This window comes from Salvia splendens, chromosome 1 (genome assembly GCF_004379255.2).
Source record: "Salvia splendens isolate huo1 chromosome 1, SspV2, whole genome shotgun sequence".
Lineage (NCBI taxonomy): Eukaryota > Viridiplantae > Streptophyta > Magnoliopsida > Lamiales > Lamiaceae > Salvia > Salvia splendens.
The window spans coordinates 6,537,086-6,558,229 of record NC_056032.1 but is presented as its reverse complement, the minus strand read 5'-3'; the positions used below and the strand labels follow the sequence as shown (position 1 = coordinate 6,558,229).

At 40.7% G+C, this 21,144-nt stretch overlaps 3 protein-coding genes across 5 annotated transcripts; 1 reads left to right on the top strand and 2 right to left on the bottom strand.

Moving 5' to 3' along the window:
• Positions 1-595: 595 nt before the first annotated feature.
• Positions 596-6,592, top strand: LOC121810504 (cellulose synthase A catalytic subunit 2 [UDP-forming]-like). Its single transcript, XM_042211268.1, has 14 exons — positions 596-973; positions 1,291-1,486; positions 1,583-1,794; positions 1,879-1,975; positions 2,053-2,227; positions 3,013-3,279; positions 3,358-3,703; positions 3,865-4,002; positions 4,081-4,206; positions 4,296-4,508; positions 4,599-4,869; positions 5,016-5,212; positions 5,298-5,648; positions 5,733-6,592. Exons 1-14 carry the CDS (start codon positions 893-895, stop codon positions 6,312-6,314), a joined length of 3,252 nt encoding a protein of 1,083 aa, XP_042067202.1. The 5' UTR covers positions 596-892; the 3' UTR covers positions 6,315-6,592.
• A 19-nt stretch (positions 6,593-6,611) lies between these two features.
• On the bottom strand, positions 6,612-10,275 carry LOC121810510. The gene is made up of 6 exons (XM_042211272.1): positions 9,762-10,275; positions 9,084-9,389; positions 8,349-8,951; positions 7,824-8,090; positions 7,137-7,712; positions 6,612-6,963 (listed from the first exon to the last, which is right to left on the bottom strand). The coding sequence occupies exons 1-6, from the start codon at positions 9,985-9,987 to the stop codon at positions 6,743-6,745; spliced, it is 2,199 nt and encodes a 732-aa protein (XP_042067206.1). The 5' UTR covers positions 9,988-10,275; the 3' UTR covers positions 6,612-6,742.
• On the bottom strand, positions 10,272-15,269 carry LOC121810489 (dentin sialophosphoprotein-like). Of its 3 annotated transcripts, none has more exons than XM_042211253.1 (9): positions 15,108-15,269; positions 12,832-14,986; positions 12,575-12,742; positions 12,231-12,485; positions 11,910-12,152; positions 11,571-11,732; positions 11,229-11,453; positions 10,957-11,160; positions 10,272-10,870 (listed from the first exon to the last, which is right to left on the bottom strand). In XM_042211253.1, exons 1-9 carry the CDS (start codon positions 15,219-15,221, stop codon positions 10,272-10,274), a joined length of 4,125 nt encoding a protein of 1,374 aa, XP_042067187.1. In that variant the 5' UTR covers positions 15,222-15,269. The 3 variants fall into 3 exon arrangements, with proteins under 3 accessions (XP_042067187.1, XP_042067192.1, XP_042067198.1); XM_042211258.1 differs by having other exon boundaries at positions 11,910-12,134; XM_042211264.1 differs by having other exon boundaries at positions 11,910-12,131.
• Between the last annotated feature and the right edge of the window lie 5,875 nt (positions 15,270-21,144).

The window sequence follows — 21,144 nt, the reverse complement described above, 5'->3', positions numbered from 1 at the left end:
TTGTATGTCGAGTTTGTGTTCCATTTAGAATGCAAATACAACTCCTACTACTATTTATGTGTACTATTATTACATGTCAGAAAAAGATTTTAATGTGCTCCACATTTATGCACCAACGACTCTTGTACTAAAAGCTCAATTAAAATAAATATTGGTGCGGCCACGTTGTCATATTTTATTACATTATTATTTGTTAGGACCCAAAATTTTAACTTTATGTTTGGGGATATTTGGCAAATGTTGTTGCAATTTAATTTTTTTTGCATTTAGTACCACTTGTTGGCCTAAGATTTCATACCTTATGTCGCTCCTAAATGGGCATCTAAAATTCGATTTTTTCACTGTGAGATTTATTCCATTTTAATTTGTTAGTGTTTTTAGCAACTTCGATTAAAATAACAACTTTAATAACATAAAAAAAACAATATACTTCTATTAAATAATTAAATAGAGTAAGTAAAATGTAAGAGAAAATAAAATAATTTTTATTTTTTCTGTTCCACACATCACAATGAGAACAATCTATTACAGCTCAGCTTATATCATTTGAAGAGGGTATCTCTCAAGAAAAGAATCAAAAAACACCAAAACGTCTCTCTCTCTCTACATTTATTTTATGTTAAACCGACACTCCTCCAGTCTTCACCGAGAGTGCAATAATACTACTTTTCTGTGTATTTCTGTGTGGGCATCTGTTAATCCGTCCTTGTCAGCTCATTGTTAATGGGAATTGGGAAGGGGTTAGTATTTAAGTAGCAAAGGAAAACAACACACACATTTCCTTCTTGCTTTGCTTTACTGTGTGTGGCGCTAATGGGACTTGCGATACACAATCTCTCTCTCTCTCTTTCTATTGATTTAACCTCTGTGAGTTGAAGAGAGGCTTTGATTCATGGATACTAAAGGCAGGCTCGTTGCTGGCTCGCATAACAGGAATGAGTTTGTTCTCATCAATGCTGATGACATTGGAAGAGTAATTCCCCTCTCTTTGAGTTTTTCTTGTTAAAGTTCTCATCTTTATTCAAATGGGACGATGTTTCGAAGTTTAACAATCTGAAAACCGACTTCTTTCCTATTTTCATTATAGTCGATCATTTTTGTTTAACTGCTTTTTTCCCGATTTAGTTTCTCTTAGCTCTTTTTGAGCTTTTCTAGATTTATGGGCCATTCCACATTCTTGTCCTTAGTTTTCACTAAACTTAAATCTTTGCTTCCAATCAAGTTTCGTCTTTCTTGAAATTTGGCCACATCTCGATATACTCCAAATTTATTGATTTCCCTGTTTGACAGGTGACTTCTGTGAAAGAGTTGACCGGCCAGATTTGCCAGATTTGTGGAGATGAGATTGAATTCAGTGTAGATGGAGAGCCCTTTGTTGCTTGCAATGAATGTGCATTCCCTGTTTGTAGACCTTGCTATGAGTATGAGAGAAGGGAGGGGAATCAAGCCTGCCCTCAATGCAAAACTAGATACAAGCGTATAAAAGGTTATTTCTTTGCCCTTTTTTAACTCATCCCACCTCTTGAATCCAGTGGTTGAAATGATTTTACTGATTTTCTTCAACTTTTCTTGAATTTTTCAGGGAGTCCCAGAGTAGATGGGGATGAAGATGAGGATGAGTTTGATGATTTGGAGCATGAATTTGATTATAATGAGTATGAGCAGCAGCACTTGGCCGGAGCAGCGCTTTCGTCCCGCGGCATTGGCCGGACTGCCTCCGGCATCACCACTCACTCGGAGATGGATCCCTCGGGTGTTAACTCGGAGATCCCTCTCCTCACTTATGGTCAAGAGGTAGTAGATGTTATATATCTTGTGTTTCTTCCTGATGGTGTTTTTCCTGATAAAATTTGCATCTTGATTTGATTCTTGATGAAGGATGACACGATTTCAGCTGATAAGCATGCTCTAATTATCCCCCCTTTTAGCGGGAAGCGAATCCATCCTATGCCATCTTCTGATTCATCCATGACATGTGAGTGTTTTATGGTGTGATTGTTGATGCCTTTTATGTTCAATGATGGTGTTCTTGATAACAAGTTTAATGTGTAGTTCCACCACGGCCGATGGATCCGAAGAAGGACTTGGCTGTGTATGGCTATGGCACTGTGGCATGGAAGGAGAGAATGGAAGAGTGGAAGAGGAAGCAGAATGAGAAGCTTCAAGTTGTGAAACATCAAGGAGCCAAAGGGGGTGGAGATGAGCTGGATGATGCTGATTTACCCAAGTAGGTCCACCGTTTTCCAGTTCTGTGTTTTCTTCCTTTATTTCATGTGGTTCATCGAGTGTCGGTGGCCTCACATTTATTGGCTTTATTCATACACTTTCAATACTACTCCTTGTTATGAAATTTGGTACTGGTTGACTTGTAGCTTTTGCAACCACTGCTTTTTAGCCGTTGCTAACTTCGATTTTTTATATGATCAGCTACTGTATAAAGTAGGTCTTGCTTAGCAAGAAAAGGAAATATGGCTCTAAAGTCGACTTATAGCTGTGTATGCAGAGAAACTCAGGTGTTAAGGCGAACTTCAGAAAGCCCTATAAGTAACATGATAATTCTTGAATCGCCGACACATATGGAGAACCGGTCATTGATATGATTAAACTGTCATTTTTATTATCTAGAATGTCTGTGAATCTTGATAAAGAGACAGAGCAAGAAATTTTGGACGATTGAACTTATGTGGAATACTTAAGACAGCTAATTTATGTCTTTGTGTGTAGTTATCAGTGATTCCATATACCATTTCAAGATAAAGCTAATAGAGAGGAGAAGAAGCATGACAACTTATCTTAAAATATTCTTTTTAGAGTGTTAGTTATTTCAGTTATGCAACTTATTTGTATGATAATCTCTTTAGATTCATTTATAATCTACTTTCCGAAACATTAAAGTTGTTCCTAAAGTGGTAAATGTATTGGTATTTCCCATTTATGTTTCTTCTAGAAGAAAGAATGTCCTTTCTTGTTTCCTTTCTGATATATTTGAATATTTACAATTTTTGCCAACAGGATGGATGAAGGCCGACAACCACTTTCGAGGAAGATACCGATTCCTTCGAGCAAGATAAGTCCATACAGAATCGTCATTTTGCTGCGTATGGCAATTCTTGGATTGTTCTTTCATTATAGAATCCGTCACCCCGTCAATGATGCATATGGATTGTGGCTAACATCAATTATATGCGAGATATGGTTCGCTATCTCCTGGATCTTCGATCAGTTCCCAAAGTGGTTTCCAATCAAGCGAGAAACATACCTCGATAGACTCTCATTAAGGTATACATTTTATCCTTTCATCTCTCTCTCATGTTCATGCTTCTGACCACTGACATTCATGTCAAATTTCTCTACCAGGTATGAGAAAGAGGGCAAACCCTCTGAGCTAGCTCCCATAGACATATTTGTGAGTACGGTGGATCCTTTGAAGGAACCTCCGCTAATTACGGCCAACACTGTTCTTTCTATCCTTGCTGTGGATTACCCCATTGACAAGGTTGCCTGCTATGTGTCTGATGATGGTGCTGCAATGCTTACCTTCGAAGCTCTGTCAGAGACGTCTGAGTTTGCCAGGAAGTGGGTCCCATTCTGCAAAAAGTTTAAAATAGAACCTCGTGCTCCCGAATGGTACTTTGCGCTGAAGGTTGACTATCTGAGAGACAAGGTGGAACCCACATTTGTTAGGGAACGTCGTGCAATGAAGGTATCCCCTCTCTCCTCTCCTTCATTTCTATCTCGTATTATATGCATTGGCTTTTAAGAAGTAGGTTCCTTACTGACTATAAACTATTCTAATGTGAAAATGATATGTAAACTCATGTCTTTTCATTCAAGAAAACGATAAATGACCTTGTTTTCATGCAGAGAGAGTATGAAGAGTTTAAAGTTCGCATAAATGCGCTGGTTGCAATGGCGCAAAAGGTTCCCGAGGAGGGTTGGACGATGCAAGATGGTACTCCATGGCCGGGAAACAATGTCAGGGATCATCCCGGCATGATACAGGTACATTCTACTTTCTGTTCTCCTCCCTTCTTTCTGCACGATGAACCACTCAAGTATTAACTTCATATCTGCTTGTAGGTATTCCTGGGACAAAATGGTGTTCGGGATATTGAAGGTAACGAGCTGCCTCGCCTTATATACGTTTCTCGTGAGAAGAGGCCTGGATACGAGCATCATAAGAAAGCCGGTGCTATGAATTCTTTGGTAACTACCTTTCCTGCTATTTTCCTTGAATTGAATTTTGTGTAATGATTAGTTATCTGACCCCGAGTTTATTTCTTTTCTATTTGAAGATACGGGTGTCTGCTGTCATCTCAAATGCTCCTTACCTGCTCAACGTTGATTGTGATCACTACATAAATAACAGTAAGGCGCTAAGAGAAGCTATGTGTTTCATGATGGATCCACAAGCCGGCAAGAAAATATGCTACGTGCAGTTTCCTCAAAGGTTTGATGGAATTGATAGGCACGACAGATATTCGAACCGTAACGTTGTCTTCTTTGATGTATGTATAAAAACCTTTCCACATATAACAGCTTCTGAGTTGTGGTTGATATTCATGAATGAATGAATTTAAGCTTGTTGTTCGCAACAGATTAATATGAAAGGGCTTGACGGGATCCAAGGTCCAATTTATGTCGGAACTGGATGCGTCTTTAGGAGGCAAGCTCTTTACGGATATGACGCCCCCAAGAAAGCAAAACCCCCGGGCAAAACGTGCAATTGCTGGCCTAAATGGTGTTGCTGCTGCTTTGGTTCTAGAAAGAAAACTAAGAAAGGGAAATCGAAGGATAATAAGAAAAAGACGAAGAACAGGGAAGCGACACAAATCCATGCACTTGAAAACATCGAGGAAGGAATTGAAGGTGAGGAAAGATCATAAATCATCATCTAACTCTTATAATTTGTTCTCTAGAATAGTGGTTATAACAGCAACAACAATGACAAAAGTGAATGGTTTTATCTCTTTCTGTCAATATTTTGACATTTTCTCCCTTATGTTGTTTGGCAGGAGTTGACAGTGAGAAGTCTGCCCTGATGCCCCAGGTAAAATTCGAGAAAAAATTCGGACAGTCTCCAGTTTTTATTGCATCAGCTCTCCTAGAAAACGGCGGTGTCCCAGCAGGAGCAACATCTGCATCTCTCTTGAAAGAAGCTATTCATGTGATCAGTTGTGGCTATGAAGATAAAACCGAATGGGGGAAAGAGGTACATATGCACTGCTCGAGAGCCTTTGTTTCCTCCTATGGTTTCTAATTCCGGCATCACTTCTCACAATCTTATGTATTTCCAGGTTGGGTGGATTTATGGTTCGGTTACTGAAGATATCTTGACCGGGTTCAAGATGCATTGCCACGGCTGGCGGTCGGTCTACTGTATGCCCAAAAGACCAGCATTCAAAGGGTCTGCCCCTATCAATCTTTCTGATCGTCTCCACCAGGTTCTCCGGTGGGCCTTGGGATCAGTCGAGATCTTATTGAGCAGGCACTGCCCCATTTGGTACGGATACGGATGTGGTCTGAAACCACTGGAGAGATTCTCATACATAAACTCGGTTGTCTATCCATTGACTTCACTTCCATTGCTTGCTTACTGTGCCTTACCAGCCGTCTGCCTGCTTACAGGCAAATTTATTGTCCCAGAGGTGAATGCTCCTTCCTCTCTAAACGCTATATTCGATCATTTTTCAGCCGAGCATATATCAAGTTGTTTTTCTTTGTATCTACAGATCAGTAACTACGCCAGTATCATCTTTATGGGGATGTTCATATCCATCGCTGTGACTAGCGTGTTGGAGATGCAGTGGGGAGGCGTTGGGATCGACGACCTGTGGAGAAACGAGCAGTTTTGGGTGATTGGAGGAGTCTCGTCTCACTTCTTTGCTCTAATCCAAGGTCTCCTCAAAGTTCTGGCTGGTGTGAACACAAACTTCACTGTCACCTCAAAAGCAGCTGATGATGGAGAGTTCTCAGATCTCTACCTCTTTAAGTGGACGTCTCTGTTGATCCCGCCCATGACACTGATGATCATCAACATCATCGGAGTCATGGTTGGAGTCTCGGATGCCATAAACAACGGGTATGAATCGTGGGGGCCTCTCTTCGGAAGGCTCTTTTTCGCCCTCTGGGTGATCGTCCATCTGTACCCATTCCTCAAAGGTTTCATGGGGCGCCAAGACCGCCTCCCGACCATCATCGTGGTGTGGTCGTTTCTTTTGGCTTCCATTTTCTCGTTGCTGTGGGTTCGTATCAACCCCTTCTTGTCGAGGGATGGCATCATCTTAGAAGTTTGTGGCTTGGACTGTAATTAGATACAAATGGTAAAAAACTTTAGGTGGTGTCTGAGTGTATATGTAGGAAAAGGAAGCTGCAAAACCACGATTAATGTCGGGGTCGACAACGTCGGCAAACATGGAAGAAACTGCAGCTCTTCGGTGGCCTCTCTTTGTCTGTGTAGATAAAACGATGCGAGATCACACATTTTTTATTTGTTGTGCAAAAAGTTTTTTTTTAAATGTATTCTTTGGATCATGTTGTGTTCTGTAAACTCAAATATATTTTCTTACCAATAAAAGGACTGATGGAACAATGTGCTTTTACCCTTTACAAACATCAAATATTGGTCTATTAATCAATTCAGTATAGATTACATGAGAAATGTTTCATAAATATCTATTTGCATGAGATATGCATAAGGCAGCAGCCTTACAGCACCAAATAAGTAGAAAATGAGATAAATTTATTTCCATCGAAGATCCTGCAAGGGTTTCCTTTTTGCTGGTCTGGCTGCTGTGATATCACCTATGTTCGAGCGCTTCTGGTTCAGCTCATTCTCCTTCATATCTGCAGCAATAAGCTTACCTGGGGTCCCATGGATCAAAATGGTTCTAGCATTCTTCCTCATGGTCGAACAGGCCGTAATATGTCCATCTTCATCAGCATCAAGCTTAATAGTATTGCCTAAGAGATCAACAAAATTTAAGGTTGTTTCACTGATCTACTGCAGAAGACAAGATATGAAGGAGAATGCAATGTCTTTAGTTATATAGCAGGTTTCTGTAACAGCGTTGAGTAAATCTAGAGATGCACGCAAGCACGAGAAAAGTTAGATATCAATGGTGATAGTAGCATACCTTCATCAACGCGTTCCGGGGAATTTGCTGCTTTCCTGGAGACTTGAGCAGGTCTGGTTGACAGTGTGCCTTCCTCTTGTTCTGTATTGAGGCACTCAAGTGATGGCACAGTATCTTCATCCTTGGACGAGTGAGATGATATCTCCATCATTGGAGTTAGGCAGTCAAGCCTGGCAGCAATGTCCTTTTCGTAAATGGACATGGCTGATTTTTCACTAGCAACCGTTTCATCAGTATCTGCCAACATGTCACTCGGAAGGCTGGCACCAGAATTTTCAAAGATCACAGGCAGAGAAGATTCAGAATCAATGTACTCTTTAATTGTATCTGCCACATCACTTTCCCTTAAAATCTCATCAGATCCAGAGGCTGGCGAGTTTGACAGTGCGTGAGTATCATTCTTGAAGTCTTCCACATTCTTCTCAAAATGAAGCTCAATGGGAAACTGAACCATTTGAGTAGTTAAAGTCTCAGCCTCTTCAATGTCCTTCATGCTATTGTCTCCCTTTAAACTGTCATTATTTTCATTTCTTATGTAGAGATGCAGTTCTGCACCACAAACAGAAGAACCGTGGTCTGTAACATGACATAATAAAATAGTAATCAGTTATCGGTTTTGGTAAGAGCATTGAACGATTTCAGCAAATTAGAATGGAGAAGGCAAGTTCTGACATCTAGAACCAACACCTTTGTTAAGATCATGTGTGGCTGTGCCTGCCTCATTTGTCTCTAGGGATGTGCTCTCAAGTTCAAGACAGCAAGCAAGCCCAGCATCCTCAGTCTGGTTGTTACTATCTGAAGGGGTTTTTAGAATGGCCACTTCACTGTTGGTATGCGACTCATCAGACATATCTTGAGTATCTATCTCATCACAAATCATAACTCCACAAATTTTTTTTTGTGTAAGTTCGTCAGAGAGAGGGGAGGCCTCTGAAGATAGAGGCAGATAGGTACCTACAAAAACCAAGAAAAAGAGAGCCATCATTCATAAAATTGTCAAGTTCAGAAATATAAGCCCCCAAAGAGAAAAAACAAAAAAAAGTACAGTAGTTCCTTTCCAGCACCACTAGCAGTTGGAAGGAAACATGATTCTTGGTAATAACATTTAAATCATTAGAAACCCTCAAATTTCAAGTATTTTTCATATTTTAGCATCAGAATGCTGCATAAGACCTCCCCCAAAGCCCCTAAAAACAAACATACTCGACCTACCTTCATCTATGACATTCTGACTGTTCTTAGAAATGTTAGACTTTTGTAGATCAGCATCAGATAACTCATCTTCAACTTCACTACTCTGTATAATTTCCTGCTCAGATTTATAATCAGCTCTACTCTTACAACTGACGCTTTCTGACAGAGCATTATCAAATAACATGTCTTGGCAGCCTCCAGCTTTATCCAAATTCGTTGGTGAGGCAGACAAGATATTAAGATATTCCTCTGTCAATTCATTGCCACTGTCTGTTTCTAGAGAAGTGACAATTTCTTTATTGTCTTCTGGGATGAAGCTAGTTCCTTTCTGGCATTCCTCTGTGCTCTCAGGCAACTGCTCCTCAGAAGCTTCACCATCATATTCTGTTTCAGAAAGAACATTAGTGGAGGTTACTTTGAACTCAACAGTCTCAACATCGTTCATCTTTCCACAAGTGTCTTCTCCACCATCATCTGACAATAAATCTACAACGCATGAGCTGTTTTCAAGTTCAAATCCAGCATCTTGCACCTTTTCGTCATCTAAACTGAGAACAGGCTCTCCAGTTTCTAACTTTTTATCACCTCCAGATACTGCCCTGCAGGCAAATGATCCATGCTCTGTTGCAAAGACGAAACAATTAAGTCATTGCCATATTCAAACTAAAATCCTAAAATTATTCAACACCTAAAGTATAAGACCTTCAACAATTGCAATATAGTAATAGATAGACCATAACAAGCTGTTACAACCTGCAGCTGCATCTGTGTTATTTAATGTCTGTGTGGTCGTTTCCATCCCTTTGGCCTCCTTACTTATGCTGTCAAGTTCATCAGAACTTACAAGCTGCTCCAGTTCCTGACTGTTATTGTAACCAATTGAAACGTTTCCCTGAATCGCCACTTCACTGTAGGTATGCAATTCATCAGAAATATCCTGGGAGCATTTTGGATTTCCATCTTGCTCATCCAATTTCTTGGCTTCATATTGATCATCACTAGCTAGTATTGATTCTTCACAATCAGGAGAGACCTTCAAAGAAATCAGGGGAGATATACCTACAAAATATGAGAGGAATAATTGGGCAATATCAGCAAGAAGCATCCAAAAAAATGATGTGCAATATCCAACTTAAAAACCAGAAAAAACTGACCCTTCACTTTCTATCACCCCCATAAAACATTAATAGTTCAGAATTCTAAGCCCCACATGTGAAAAAGCCAAATTTAAATCCCTTTTAGGAATGACTAGTGCATTAAAAGAATAATTGGAATTATTGTCGAGCCTTCAAAAGGTTCAGCTGAGTTCTGCATCATCATAGTTCAGTCCTAGATGTAGCATTAAAGCGCAATGCTCATTACAGCTAAATATTGCCATGAACAAATAGTGAAATTCGTATTTGCTATACATGACAATCAAATTAATGCTACCTTTATTGGAGCTGCCAATATTTTCCACTTCTGGATCATTGGAAGTCTTGATCGATGTTTCCCTTAAATTGTTATGATCATTAGTGCAGGCAGCGGGAAGATGGCTGTTCTCAGGAACCTCAGATTTCTTTAGATTGGCATCAGATAATTCAGATGTAGTACTTTGAGTCATTTCCCCCTTAAACTTATTATGAACTTCACTCTTACAACTACGTGATTCTGACATAAGTTCATATAAATCCCGCAGTGACCCAGATACGCTAATAATACTTTTCTCTGTTTCTTCGTCATTAAGACAGGATTCTGCTAGAGGAATGGCATGCTCTTCTATGTCTTCTTCTGTTATTGAATTACTTTCTAGAAGGCACTCCTCTTTGTTATGGGTCAACTGATCCTCCAAAGCTTCAAAAAGAACTCCAGTGAAAGTATTCAGCAATTCAAAACTCTCAACCTCGTTTACATCTTTAAAAATGGCATCTCCGCCATTATTTGATAATGCAGCTCCAGTGCCTAAGTTGCTCTCAACCACATAACCTGCATTATGTGCCTTTCATTGGATGTAACTCCAGTAGCAACATTTTCCTTCATTGCCTCTGAGCATTCCTGAATCGATGTCACACTTCCGTCCAATACTCTCTCAACCTCGTTTACATCTTCGCAAATGTCATCCCCACCATTATCTGATAATGCAGCTCCAGTGCATGAGTTGCCCCCAATCTCATATCCAGCAGTATTTGCCTTTTCATTGGACGTAACTTCTGTAGCAACATTTTCCTTCATTGCCTCTGACCATTCCTGAACCGATGTTGCACTTCCGTCCAATACTCTGTCAAAACTCTCAAACTCATTTACATCTTCGCGAATGTCATCTCCACCATGACCTGGTAATGCAGCTCCAGTGCCTAAGTTGTTCTCAATCTCATATCCAGCATTCTGAGCCTTTTCATTGGACATAACTCCTGTAGGAACATTTTCCTTCATTGTCACCGACCCTTCCTGAACCGACGTCACACTTCCGTCCAATATACTGTCATGAGAATAGGTTTCTTCTGTCTTGCAGGGAGTCGCAATCTTTACTGGTGTAACAAACAGAGATTCTAGCACATTTTCTACAGTGATGATCATATGAATAACAATCAGGAGAAGCATAATTTCGACAATAAGACCGAGTAATTTAATGGTAAATATGTATTACCATAGATGTTAGCATCACTCTCGATACCACTTTCTTCATCCATCTCTTTTTCCTGCTTCTCGGTCAAGATGCCATTATTGCTGGGAGTTGATTTGTTCTCTGACATTGTCATATTTGCTCGTTCAGATCCTTGACAGAAAGTGTCACTTAGACCAGGAGGAGCATATTCGTCCGAGGTTCCAAACAGATTCTGAAGTTCAGCTTCTGCAGTAGAACACAGAAATTAGTTTTTACTGAGAATTGTATGTCAGTGAAAACAGTTCTCAACAAACCTGTCCAGATTTTCCTAGATGTCGCAAGAGTAGCCTCTTCATCTGCATCTGACTCTGTCTTCCTTGCTACCAGGTTTCTATGTTCATGTTCAGTTTCCACGGTGTCTTGAAACTTCACACCACCAAGATTTCCAGCCACTATCTTGTTGACAGAGCAACTTTTGACATGTGAAATGCTTGCCTCGGCCAAAACCTCTTCATCTATGCCATAGTTTTCATCATTGACTATAAGAACAAACAACATATTACGCAATAAGTCCATAAAAATGCTAGCCATAAATAACATTTAGCACCACGAAGCTATTAGTGATATCTTATTGTGAAGGGTCATATCCGACTAACCATCTTCATCAGCAATGAGGCCTCCAGCATCTTTCATCTCAGAACTCTTCAAGAAGCATACTGCATTAACTGCCAGTTCACTTGCACTGCTCAAAGTTACCTGCCTCTTATTAGAGTGTGCAAGTTCATTGGAATTGGCCACTAGACTCTTTTGCTTCTTCGCTGAAGCAAAGTAATGTAAACCGATAAACTAATATGACAGAGAATATCAAGATTAAATAAATACAAAAATAACATCTGGTACTACTTCTTTGTATGTAGAGTATTGTTTTGGAAAAAGGAAACTTTTGCTCTTGAACACGAAATGACTTGTAGGTAGAAAAACTATCAGTTTCCGACCTTGAGTTTCAGAAACACAAGAGGGGCTAGAAGGATCAGTTTCCTGTGAATTAGAGCTCTTATGATCTCCAGTGCTGTTGTGCATGGTTGTGGGTGCTATAGAAGGGGAATCATGTTGTGACAGCCCTTGCTCATTAAAATCCTCGACTGAATGTTCACCAGAAAAAGTTTCCTTCTCTTGTGGTGTGATCCCGTATCTTCCTTCTTGATTAAATAACTTATCTACTTGAAAATCATCATGACCTTTTATTAAATTAACACCAGTGCTATCTGTACAAAGCTTATCAGAATTCATAAATGAATATTCGTCTTTAAAGATACCTCCATCTGGTGAGACTATTCCAGCATTTCTTTCACTATGACATAGCTCAGGCATATTGGATTCATTGAACTGGTCACTTGAATTACTTTGATCTTTTGAGCAACCTCCTTCATCAGCTTCAGCCAATTCTGAAGCTCTACCGTTATGGAAGCAGGTTTCAAATCCTTTGACCCCATCATCAACATGATGCATAGTCATGCCTAAAGATGGCTCCTTCAGTTTTGAAGAACTCTTTGATTGGGTATAATCAGTTCCTGATTTACACCAAATGAATCAGAAGAGCTAAGAAAAAATGTCCCAAAAGTGAAAGCATAAATATGTATATTCTAGTACAACTACTTACCGCAAGACTCAAAGGCTCCAGGTGTTCGGGATGTATCTTCGTTATTGATGTCCAGAATATTACTGGATGCTCCTAACTCTAAGTCATCTTGATCATTATGGTGAACAACCAAGCTGACACATGGTTGTAAGTGTTCATCAACTTCAGTCTTTGCTACTTCTAGGTCAGCTGCACATATATACAGAATATGAATGTTGGCATATGTCAAGTACTTTAAAAGATAAAGACCACAAGAATATCTGGTTGCGAATGCTTACTCTTAACATCTGTTTGATCACCATACAAATCGCTGTCAGCAGAAGAGCATGTCTCAGCAGAACCTTCCTCTTCCAGAACATTTAAGCCTTCTGCAAGTACTTGGTCATTGATTTTGTTGTTGCATCCAGAATCTTCTGCCTGGCTATACATCCGAGCTTCTGAGCCATTCCTATCCACTTCTTTTATATTCTGCTCAACTGATTCCTGGACATCGAACTCCAACAGTAACTTGCCCTCTTTCACTTCCACAATGCTGCTGTTACAAATTTGATCCTCAGAAGCTGAGGACTCAGTGCCCCGAGCTGCACTCTTGGATGTGGATGCGGCATTTGCGTTTGAGTTCACCAACTTTCCTTCATTGGCCAAGTTCATACAAGAATTGTCAGCACTATCAGCAGCAGAGACCTCTTCCTTCATTTCATGAGTCTCTTTTATAGATGTCAGATCCACATCACTAATGATATTTTTGGAACACGAGTTGTTAGCACTTTCTGAAGTGTCAAGCGTCTGGGGTTTGTCTAGTCTGTGTGGTTGGTTCATCTCATCAGAAAATTTGCCTTTGGCAGTTGGAGACACAACTTCCTCACTGCTTCTTCCTTTCAATGACTGTTCTCCAGAAATTGTATCATTGTTCTTTATCATGGCATCTCCTGTGACATGACCCCTTTTTCTCCTCGTTACTTTGTTCTTCTGGTGAATATTAGAATCTCCACCAATCATGTCTAGAGGCCCTGGTGGCTTACATTTGGAAGTATTCCTTGTTAATCGCATATTCTTCTGAACTGCTGCAACATTCTCCTTCTCTCCTAAACATGATTCACTTATATGCTTTTCTGCAACAATATTCTCTGCAGCTGAATTAGTACCAACCTTGTCTAGAGACCCTGGTGGGTTACATTTGGAAGTATTCCTTGTTACTCGCGTATTCTTCTGAACTACTGCAAAAATCTCCTTCTCTCCTAGACATGATTCACTTTTAGGCTTTTCTGCATTGAGATTCTCTACAGCTGAATCATTATCAATAGTAGAAACCAATTTCACACTTATAATCTTACGCCTAGACCTCCTTGTAACTCCAATAGGCTGGATAACCATCTTCTCATCTTTAGAAACTTCAGGAACAATATCTGACGGTGTCAGTGAGCTTCTCAATCTGTCACCTATAAGACCAGTAGAATCAATCACAGTCTTCCTCCTGTTACTTCTTCGGGGTTCCATCTTTTGAATGTGTTCTTCAATTTTCTGAACTGCTCCTCTACCTTGATCACCTTCAACTCCACTAATTTCTGTATCCACTTCAGGAACACCTGATGCCAACAACTTTAAGGTCTTTGTTGAGCCCTCGACCTTGGGATTTTCATGTTCCCTTGTATCACAAACCAACATCTCAGATTCACCAACACCGTTCACTTTCCTTTTAGATCTCCTTAAAACAAGTTGAGGTTCAACAGTCACATGTTCTCCTGCAGTTCTCTCATCTGAACCCATAGCTGATTTTCCTTCACCCTCATCCCCTCTCTTACTCAAAGAGTCTCTATTGTCACCAGTCTCAGCTCTAACAGCAGCTACCTTACCAATATTTTTCACTTCTTTTCTCCCTCTTTTCTCCTTTGCTGCAGGAGCTTCTGTCACTTTTTGTGCCTTAGATCTGGTAACCCTACTATGATTCTCCGCAATCTCAGTATTGCCAGCATTCTTGACACTATCTGAAGCTTTCTTATCTCGCTTATAATCATCTTTTGCATATTTCATCTCGCCCTCTGCTTCCGTTTTCCCTCTCAACCGCGTCATTCTAACTGGCCTAACTTCCATTTCCAACTGGCCATCTTCACAACTATCAACAGCAGAAGCAATTTTTTGTCCATCATTACATTTCACAGCCTTCCTTCCTCTCTTATTTTGCTTAACCTCTGCCTCCACTAACTTCAACTCTCCAGTTTGAATAGCGCTACCCTCTCTACCCACAGTTTCTGCTTCCATTTCAATTGACCAATTACTATCTCTCCCTGACACAGAATTCCTCCTACTTCTTCTTTTAATTTGTATTGGCGATCTGGTAAACTCAATCAATTCATGCTCCGGACTAAATCGTACTTTCTTGCTTTTTTTATTCACACCCTCACCCACAGATTCGATTTCGCTCACATTTTCGTCCTGCTCATGAAACAACACCGGATTTTCAATTCAAAAAATTAAAAATGAAACAGATACTACTACAAAAAAACATTCCCAAACAACAAACTGTTACACAAAGCAAAAGAAGATAAAAATCTACCTGAAGAAATTTCGTGAGCCTGTTGGCCATCTCGAGATTGGACAAATGTGCGGGAATCTTGTGCTTCTTGCATAATGTCTGCAGCTGTTTGCGATTCATGGAGTGGAAATCCATCCCTACATGAATTAAACGGATAATTGATGTTATCAAATGCGATGGTAATGGTTGATAATGTGTACCGTTGTGAAAATAGAAGTATTTATGTTTGATTTTTGAATTTTGAATTTTGAATTTTGAATTTTGAAGAAAAGGGGTTTGGCGCTCAAATTGGCACGTGGCGTCCTTCGTAAAGCAAGGGAGCGGTTGAACTTCTTTACCTTTGGATAAGGAAACAAGTTTTGGAATTCAAAATTTATTAACTTCTTTACATGAACAGTATACAAGTGTTAGAGCATCCACAACCGTGCTCTTGCCAGCGGCACGGTTGTGGGCCCGGGCGGTACTATTCATGTCTGCTCTCTGGCAAGAGCACAACACCCATAACTGTGCTCTTCCGCAAGAACGAGCACAATTAATTTAAAATTCAATTAAACAATAACATTTCCATAATATTAAAATTCATTTAAAAACCATAATAAATATTACAAATGACAAATAAAATTAAACATTACATAATTAAAATCCTAAAAATGAAAAATTACATAATTAAAATCCTAAAAATTAAAAATTACATAATTAAAATCCTAAAAATTAAAAAAACCACTACTCGTTGTCGAATTTCGCCCACATGTGGTTGATTAGGTCTTCTTGTAGTTGATTGTGGATTCGAGTATCGCTCATTGTGTATCTTGTCTCGATACTCTGGCCAACCGTCGTATGCTCGCCTCGGCGTGGGGGAGACCTCGCTGTTGAGCTTCCGGCTTCGTCCTCGTCGTAGAAGCTAGCCGCCCTCGGCCCTTCGTCAGCTATAATCATGTTGTGTAATATAATACACGTGAACATGATGTCGGTGATATTATTCACGTACCACAGCCGAGCCGGGGCCTTCACAATGTTGAATCGAGCTTGAAGGACCCCGAAGGCTCTTTCGACGTCCTTCCGCGCTGACTCTTGACGCTGCGCAAAAAGAACCCGTCTCGGGTCGTGCGGGTTGTGGAGCGTCTTCACGAACGTCGACCACCTTGGGTAGATACCATCAGCGAGATAGTAACCCATGCGGTATGTATTTCCGTTGATGGTGAAGTCGATCGCCGGTGCTACACCATTCATCACATCATTGAAGAGTGGTGAAGAATAGAGCACGTTCAAGTCATTGTTGGATCCGGCAACGCCGAAATATGCATGTCAAATCCATAGGCGATAGTCGGCGACCGCCTCAAGGATAAGTGTTGCGGACAATGTGTTGACAATTCGCATGAACAAGCGCTTTGACATGCGAAAACGGCGCCTGAAGTAATCTGCCGGAAACCGCGGATGGTCGGCAAAGTAGCCGGCAACGAGCCTTTCGTGGGCTCCCTCCCGGTCACGATGGATGTAGCGGCGATTTGATCTAGTGCGTTGAGGAGGATGAGCGGGGGTATTCGCCGCGACATATGCTTCGTAAGCGGCACGATGTTGTTCGTAGTATTCTTGTTCTTCGTGCTCCGCTTCCGCCATGAGATGAGTAAAATCCATTTGATGTTTTGAGTGAATGTTGAATGTGTTGATAGTTTGTATAAGAATTATGAATGAGAGATGAATTGATGTGATAAATGAGTGATGAATGTGTGTATTTATAGATGATTTTGGGAAAAAAAATAAAAAAAAAATAAAAAAAATTCAGAAAAAACGGGAAAAAACGGCCATATTTTTGGGATTTGGAATTTTTTTTATTTTTTAGCATTATTTATAATTAAATACCGATTTTTAAAAAAAATAAAAAATGTTTAAACACAACGGCTATGCCGTTGACGAATGGGAGCGCGCAACGTGTGCGTCTGCTGGCACGGACGTGCTCGATACATCGAGCAGCGCCGTGCCAGCGGCGCGAGCGCGGCGGCGGCGGATGGCGTCCGTGCCAGCGGCGCGGACGGCGGTGGCGACGGACGCCACCGCTGCGCATGCTCTTAGACCATCTACTACGCTGTCTCTATACCGTCCCTTAAACCGTCCCTTAGAGCATCTCCAATGCCCGGATGTCCCACTCGGACATCCACTAGAACTTCCCAAAAACACCTCCTGCCACGTCACTAGGACTTCCTATCCCACTGCCACGTCACTTGGACTTCCTCTGCACAATCCGCCCTTCCCACAAGGACTTCCCGCAATAAAAAAATCACAAATTCACAAATAAAGCAATTTACATTTACGGAAATAAAATTTCAGCACGAATACGAACGGAAAAAATTAACAACTTCATTAAAAAAACCATACATGCTTCGAAAAAAAAACTACATAGTAATAAAACACAAGTGGTGCGAATGAAATGAAGTTCAACGAGTCGTATATATAGAGTTTAAAAAAAAAATTAAATACCGGACGTTCGACCCACGCCACAATGGCGGACGTCCACCCGCCCGTCGCCCGCACGTCCGAGGACATCCGACGTCCTTATGGGACGTCCGTATCCGACTTGCCACGCCACAATGGCGGACGTCCCGGTCGCCCGTCGCGGATGTCCGACCGGACGTCCGCCATTGGAGATGCTCTTAACTACTATTTGACCACTATTTGAAGGCCCCACTGTCCTTTTTTTCTCCATCCCTTAACTAAGGGACAGAACCTGCAACGCTCCGTCCCTTAACTGTCCCTTATTCCATCCCTTAATTACTATTCATTCAATTTCATTTTTTATTTTTTTTCCAACCTAATTCAATTTAAACAAACACAATTCATTAAAATTAAAACAACATTACAACTTAAACTTAAAAAAAAAAGAAAAAAGACATAATTAAAATTCTAAAAAAATAAAAATGACATAATTTAATCTTCTCCGCCAAAGTTTTCCCAAATGTGCTCAATTAGATCCTCTTGGAGTTGGGTGTGGGCGCTAGAGTCGCGTGTCCTTGCCCGAATAGCCAACCGTTCTTGTATAGATGGATGCGCTCCACTTCGCGGCGGACTACTTGCGGTTGAGCTTCCGGGGGATTTGGGGTCGAACCAATTTTCCGCATCGGGTCCTTCGTCTCAGACAATCATGTTGTGCAAGATTATGCACGTATACATGATGTCGACCATGCTCTCCATGAACCATGAACGAGCCGGGGCTTTGATGATGTTGAAGCGCGCTTGGAGAACCCCGAACGCCCTCTCCACATCCTTGCGCGCAGCCTCCTGCTTCTGCGCAAAAAGAGCATGCTTTGGGTTCGCAGGCCTGCTACACGTCTTCACGAAGGTCGGCCACTTCGGGTAGATTCCGTCGGCGAGATAGTACCCCATTTTATACAGCCGGTTGTTGGCGACGAAGTTGATGGCCGGCGCTTTACCATCCAAAACTTCGGTAAAGAGGTCGGACTGGTGGAGCACGTTTACGTCGTTGTTCGAGCCAGGGACCCCGAAGTACGCGTGCCAGATCCAAAGCCTGTAGTCGGCAACGGTCTCGAGTACAACGGTTGGGTGGATGCCTTTGTGGCCGGTCGTGTAGAACCCCCTCCAAGCCACTGGGCAATTCTTCCATCGCCAGTGCATGCAATCGACATGCCAAGCATCCCGGGGAATCCGTGCACTTGTTCGTGCATGTTGAGGAGGAACTGACAATCGTCCGTGCTTGGCCTCCGGAGAAATTCGTCACTGAAGGCTGCCCGGACGCCTCTGCAGAAGTTGAGCAAGCACATGCGCCCAGTGGTGTCTCCGATGTGGAGGTATTCGTCGAATATGTCGGCCGTTTGTCCAGTCGCAAGCTGACGGATGACTGCAGTACATTTCTGCAGCGTCGCGTGGCTGGGACAGCCGACCGCGTCGAACCCTTCTCGGAAGAACTCTTCTCGGGCGCCAAAGTATTCGCTATGTGGAGAAATAACAGTTTACTCATGCGGAAACGGCGACGGAAGTAGGTATCTCCCCAAATCGGGTTATCGCAGAAGTAGTCTCGTACTAACCGTGCGGCGGCTTCCTCCCGGTTCCGATTGATGTACTTCCGGGAGCGTCGTGGGGTGGCGCGGCTTCCTCCGCCTCTCGTCGTCGATCTTCTTCAAGTGATTGTTCCATTAATTGACGCATTTGCTCAAAAGGATCCATTTGTTTGAGTTGATTTAAGAAGAAAATTGGAGTGATATAGAGGATTTTAGAGGAATAGATGTGTGTTTGTGTTTGAAATGAGTATGAAATAGGATTATTTATAGAGTAACAAAAAAATTAAAAAAAGGAAAATAAAAAATTAACGGTAATATTACCGTTTGAAAAATAAAATTTTTTTTACCGTTTGAAAAATAAATTTTTTTTTATTAAAATTCGAATTTTTTTTAAAAAAAAATGAATTATTGCGTCATCCGTGACGACGCCCACTCGCGGGCCAGCGAGTGGGCGTCACCCATGCATCGGGGGCGCGACACGTCGCCCGGGCTCGTGACGGTCCGGCGCGTCCCTTGTCTCGCGGATACGGGCTGCGGGACGGGCTGGGGACTGGCTACGGGACGGGACGAACGTTGCAACGCGTCCCTCCGGGACGGAACGCGAGCCGCGCGTGGGACCCGTAGTGGATGCTCTTACTTTTTCACAAAACATATTTTTAATAAATTTATAGTTGGTTTGAAACTTTGAATAATTGGGCTTATAACTTTGATAGAGGATTATGAGTCAATAGAGAGAATCTTGAAACTTTGACAGACAAATTATTTTAATAAATTGATTATTGTATGTAAGATTATGAAAGGATTATACAGATTCGATGAACTTATTTATACTAATTTGAAGCTTATCAGCTGTGGAGCTTATTTTTAGAATTTAGAGTAATTATTTTACCATACTTTTCAAGAGCTTCCTAAACATATTACTATAAGATGTTTTGTAGAGTTTATAAACTCAACTAAACACACTCTTACCTTAGTTTAGACTTAGTTGACCCAAGGTGACCAGGGCTCCACCGAAATTGCCATGAGGCAGGGGCGGGCGAGATCCGATGGCAAGGCCGGGGCGGCAAGAGCAAGGGGGCGAGCCTGGGCCGTCGGCGGGGCAATTAGTGTTTCTGGAATTCAGGTAGTAGAGTTTATGGCTGATGCATGATAGTGGTGCAACTAGGTTTCAGCAATTAGGATGGAGTAAGCTAAATATTACTACTACTATTTACAAGATTAATTTTGTGACATTAAGACATCTAGTAATAATTATGCTAGTGGCAACATTTGTCCGTGTTAGTGTAGATAGAGTTGAGCCTTAATTATATTAATTATACGGATGTTAGTAATTTTTTAATTGCACCCTGATTCGTGAGGCGTGCGCCCATTTTCTAGGTTTTTTTAAAAGTGATGCTAAACAACCACATTATGTCAATGAGGACATATAAATGAATTTAAGGATACTTGTATAACCTTTGCTTTATTTTCTCCCTCTATATATTTCAAAAAATTTGAATTCAAATTATACATTAATTACGGAATCTTAACCTTTAATAGTATTGGAAATTGAACAAAATAGATATTCCACCTTATCTTTACTCCCTCGGTTCCTTCTTTCATTTTTCTTGTTCATAATTTTTTTTCTAATTGATCCATTTACAAAGGAGCAACATTATACTATCTCAATTATAATTATTCACTTAACTAATTTTAAGTTTAATATACCATTTTTATCGAATGATATATGTTCCAAATGGCAAGAGGGTAAGAAAAATGAGTTATGCAATTTAGTTTAGGTACTATTAAATTTAAGATTTTGATTGTTATCAGATTAAAATAGATATTAGGAAATTTTTAAAAAATTTGAGTAAATCAAATAATTTGATAGAATCATATATGTATAGAATTGATTATAGAATTTAAATGCATTCAAATTGTTCTTCAATTAAACACTAATATTATTGGAATTTTACTTATATTTTAAATAGTTAGATGAGAATAAGTGACTGATTAATCTATTTGTTTGCAATATTAAGTATAAAGCAAATTAAAAAAGTAATTACTCA

Bases quoted from the DNA above. Each gene is read 5' to 3' on its own strand.
- LOC121810504 (XM_042211268.1), top strand. From the start codon at position 893: ATGGATACTAAAGGCAGGCTCGTTGCTGGCTCGCATAACAGGAATGAG. The intron at 974-1,290 runs GTAATTCCCCTC...CCTGTTTGACAG, and splicing joins ATGCTGATGACATTGGAAGA to GTGACTTCTGTGAAAGAGTT. The intron at 4,509-4,598 runs GTATGTATAAAA...TGTTCGCAACAG, and splicing joins GTAACGTTGTCTTCTTTGAT to ATTAATATGAAAGGGCTTGA.
- LOC121810489 (XM_042211253.1), bottom strand. From the start codon at position 15,221: ATGGATTTCCACTCCATGAATCGCAAACAGCTGCAGACATTATGCAAG. The intron at 12,153-12,230 runs GTATCTTTAAAG...ATTTAATAAAAG, and splicing joins AATAGTCTCACCAGATGGAG to GTCATGATGATTTTCAAGTA. The intron at 11,454-11,570 runs GTTAGTCGGATA...TTGTTCTTATAG, and splicing joins CCTCATTGCTGATGAAGATG to TCAATGATGAAAACTATGGC.
- LOC121810510 (XM_042211272.1), bottom strand. From the start codon at position 9,987: ATGTCAGAATCACGTAGTTGTAAGAGTGAAGTTCATAATAAGTTTAAG. The intron at 8,952-9,083 runs GTTGTAACAGCT...TCTTTGCAACAG, and splicing joins TAACACAGATGCAGCTGCAG to AGCATGGATCATTTGCCTGC. The intron at 7,713-7,823 runs GTGTTGGTTCTA...GTCATGTTACAG, and splicing joins CACACATGATCTTAACAAAG to ACCACGGTTCTTCTGTTTGT.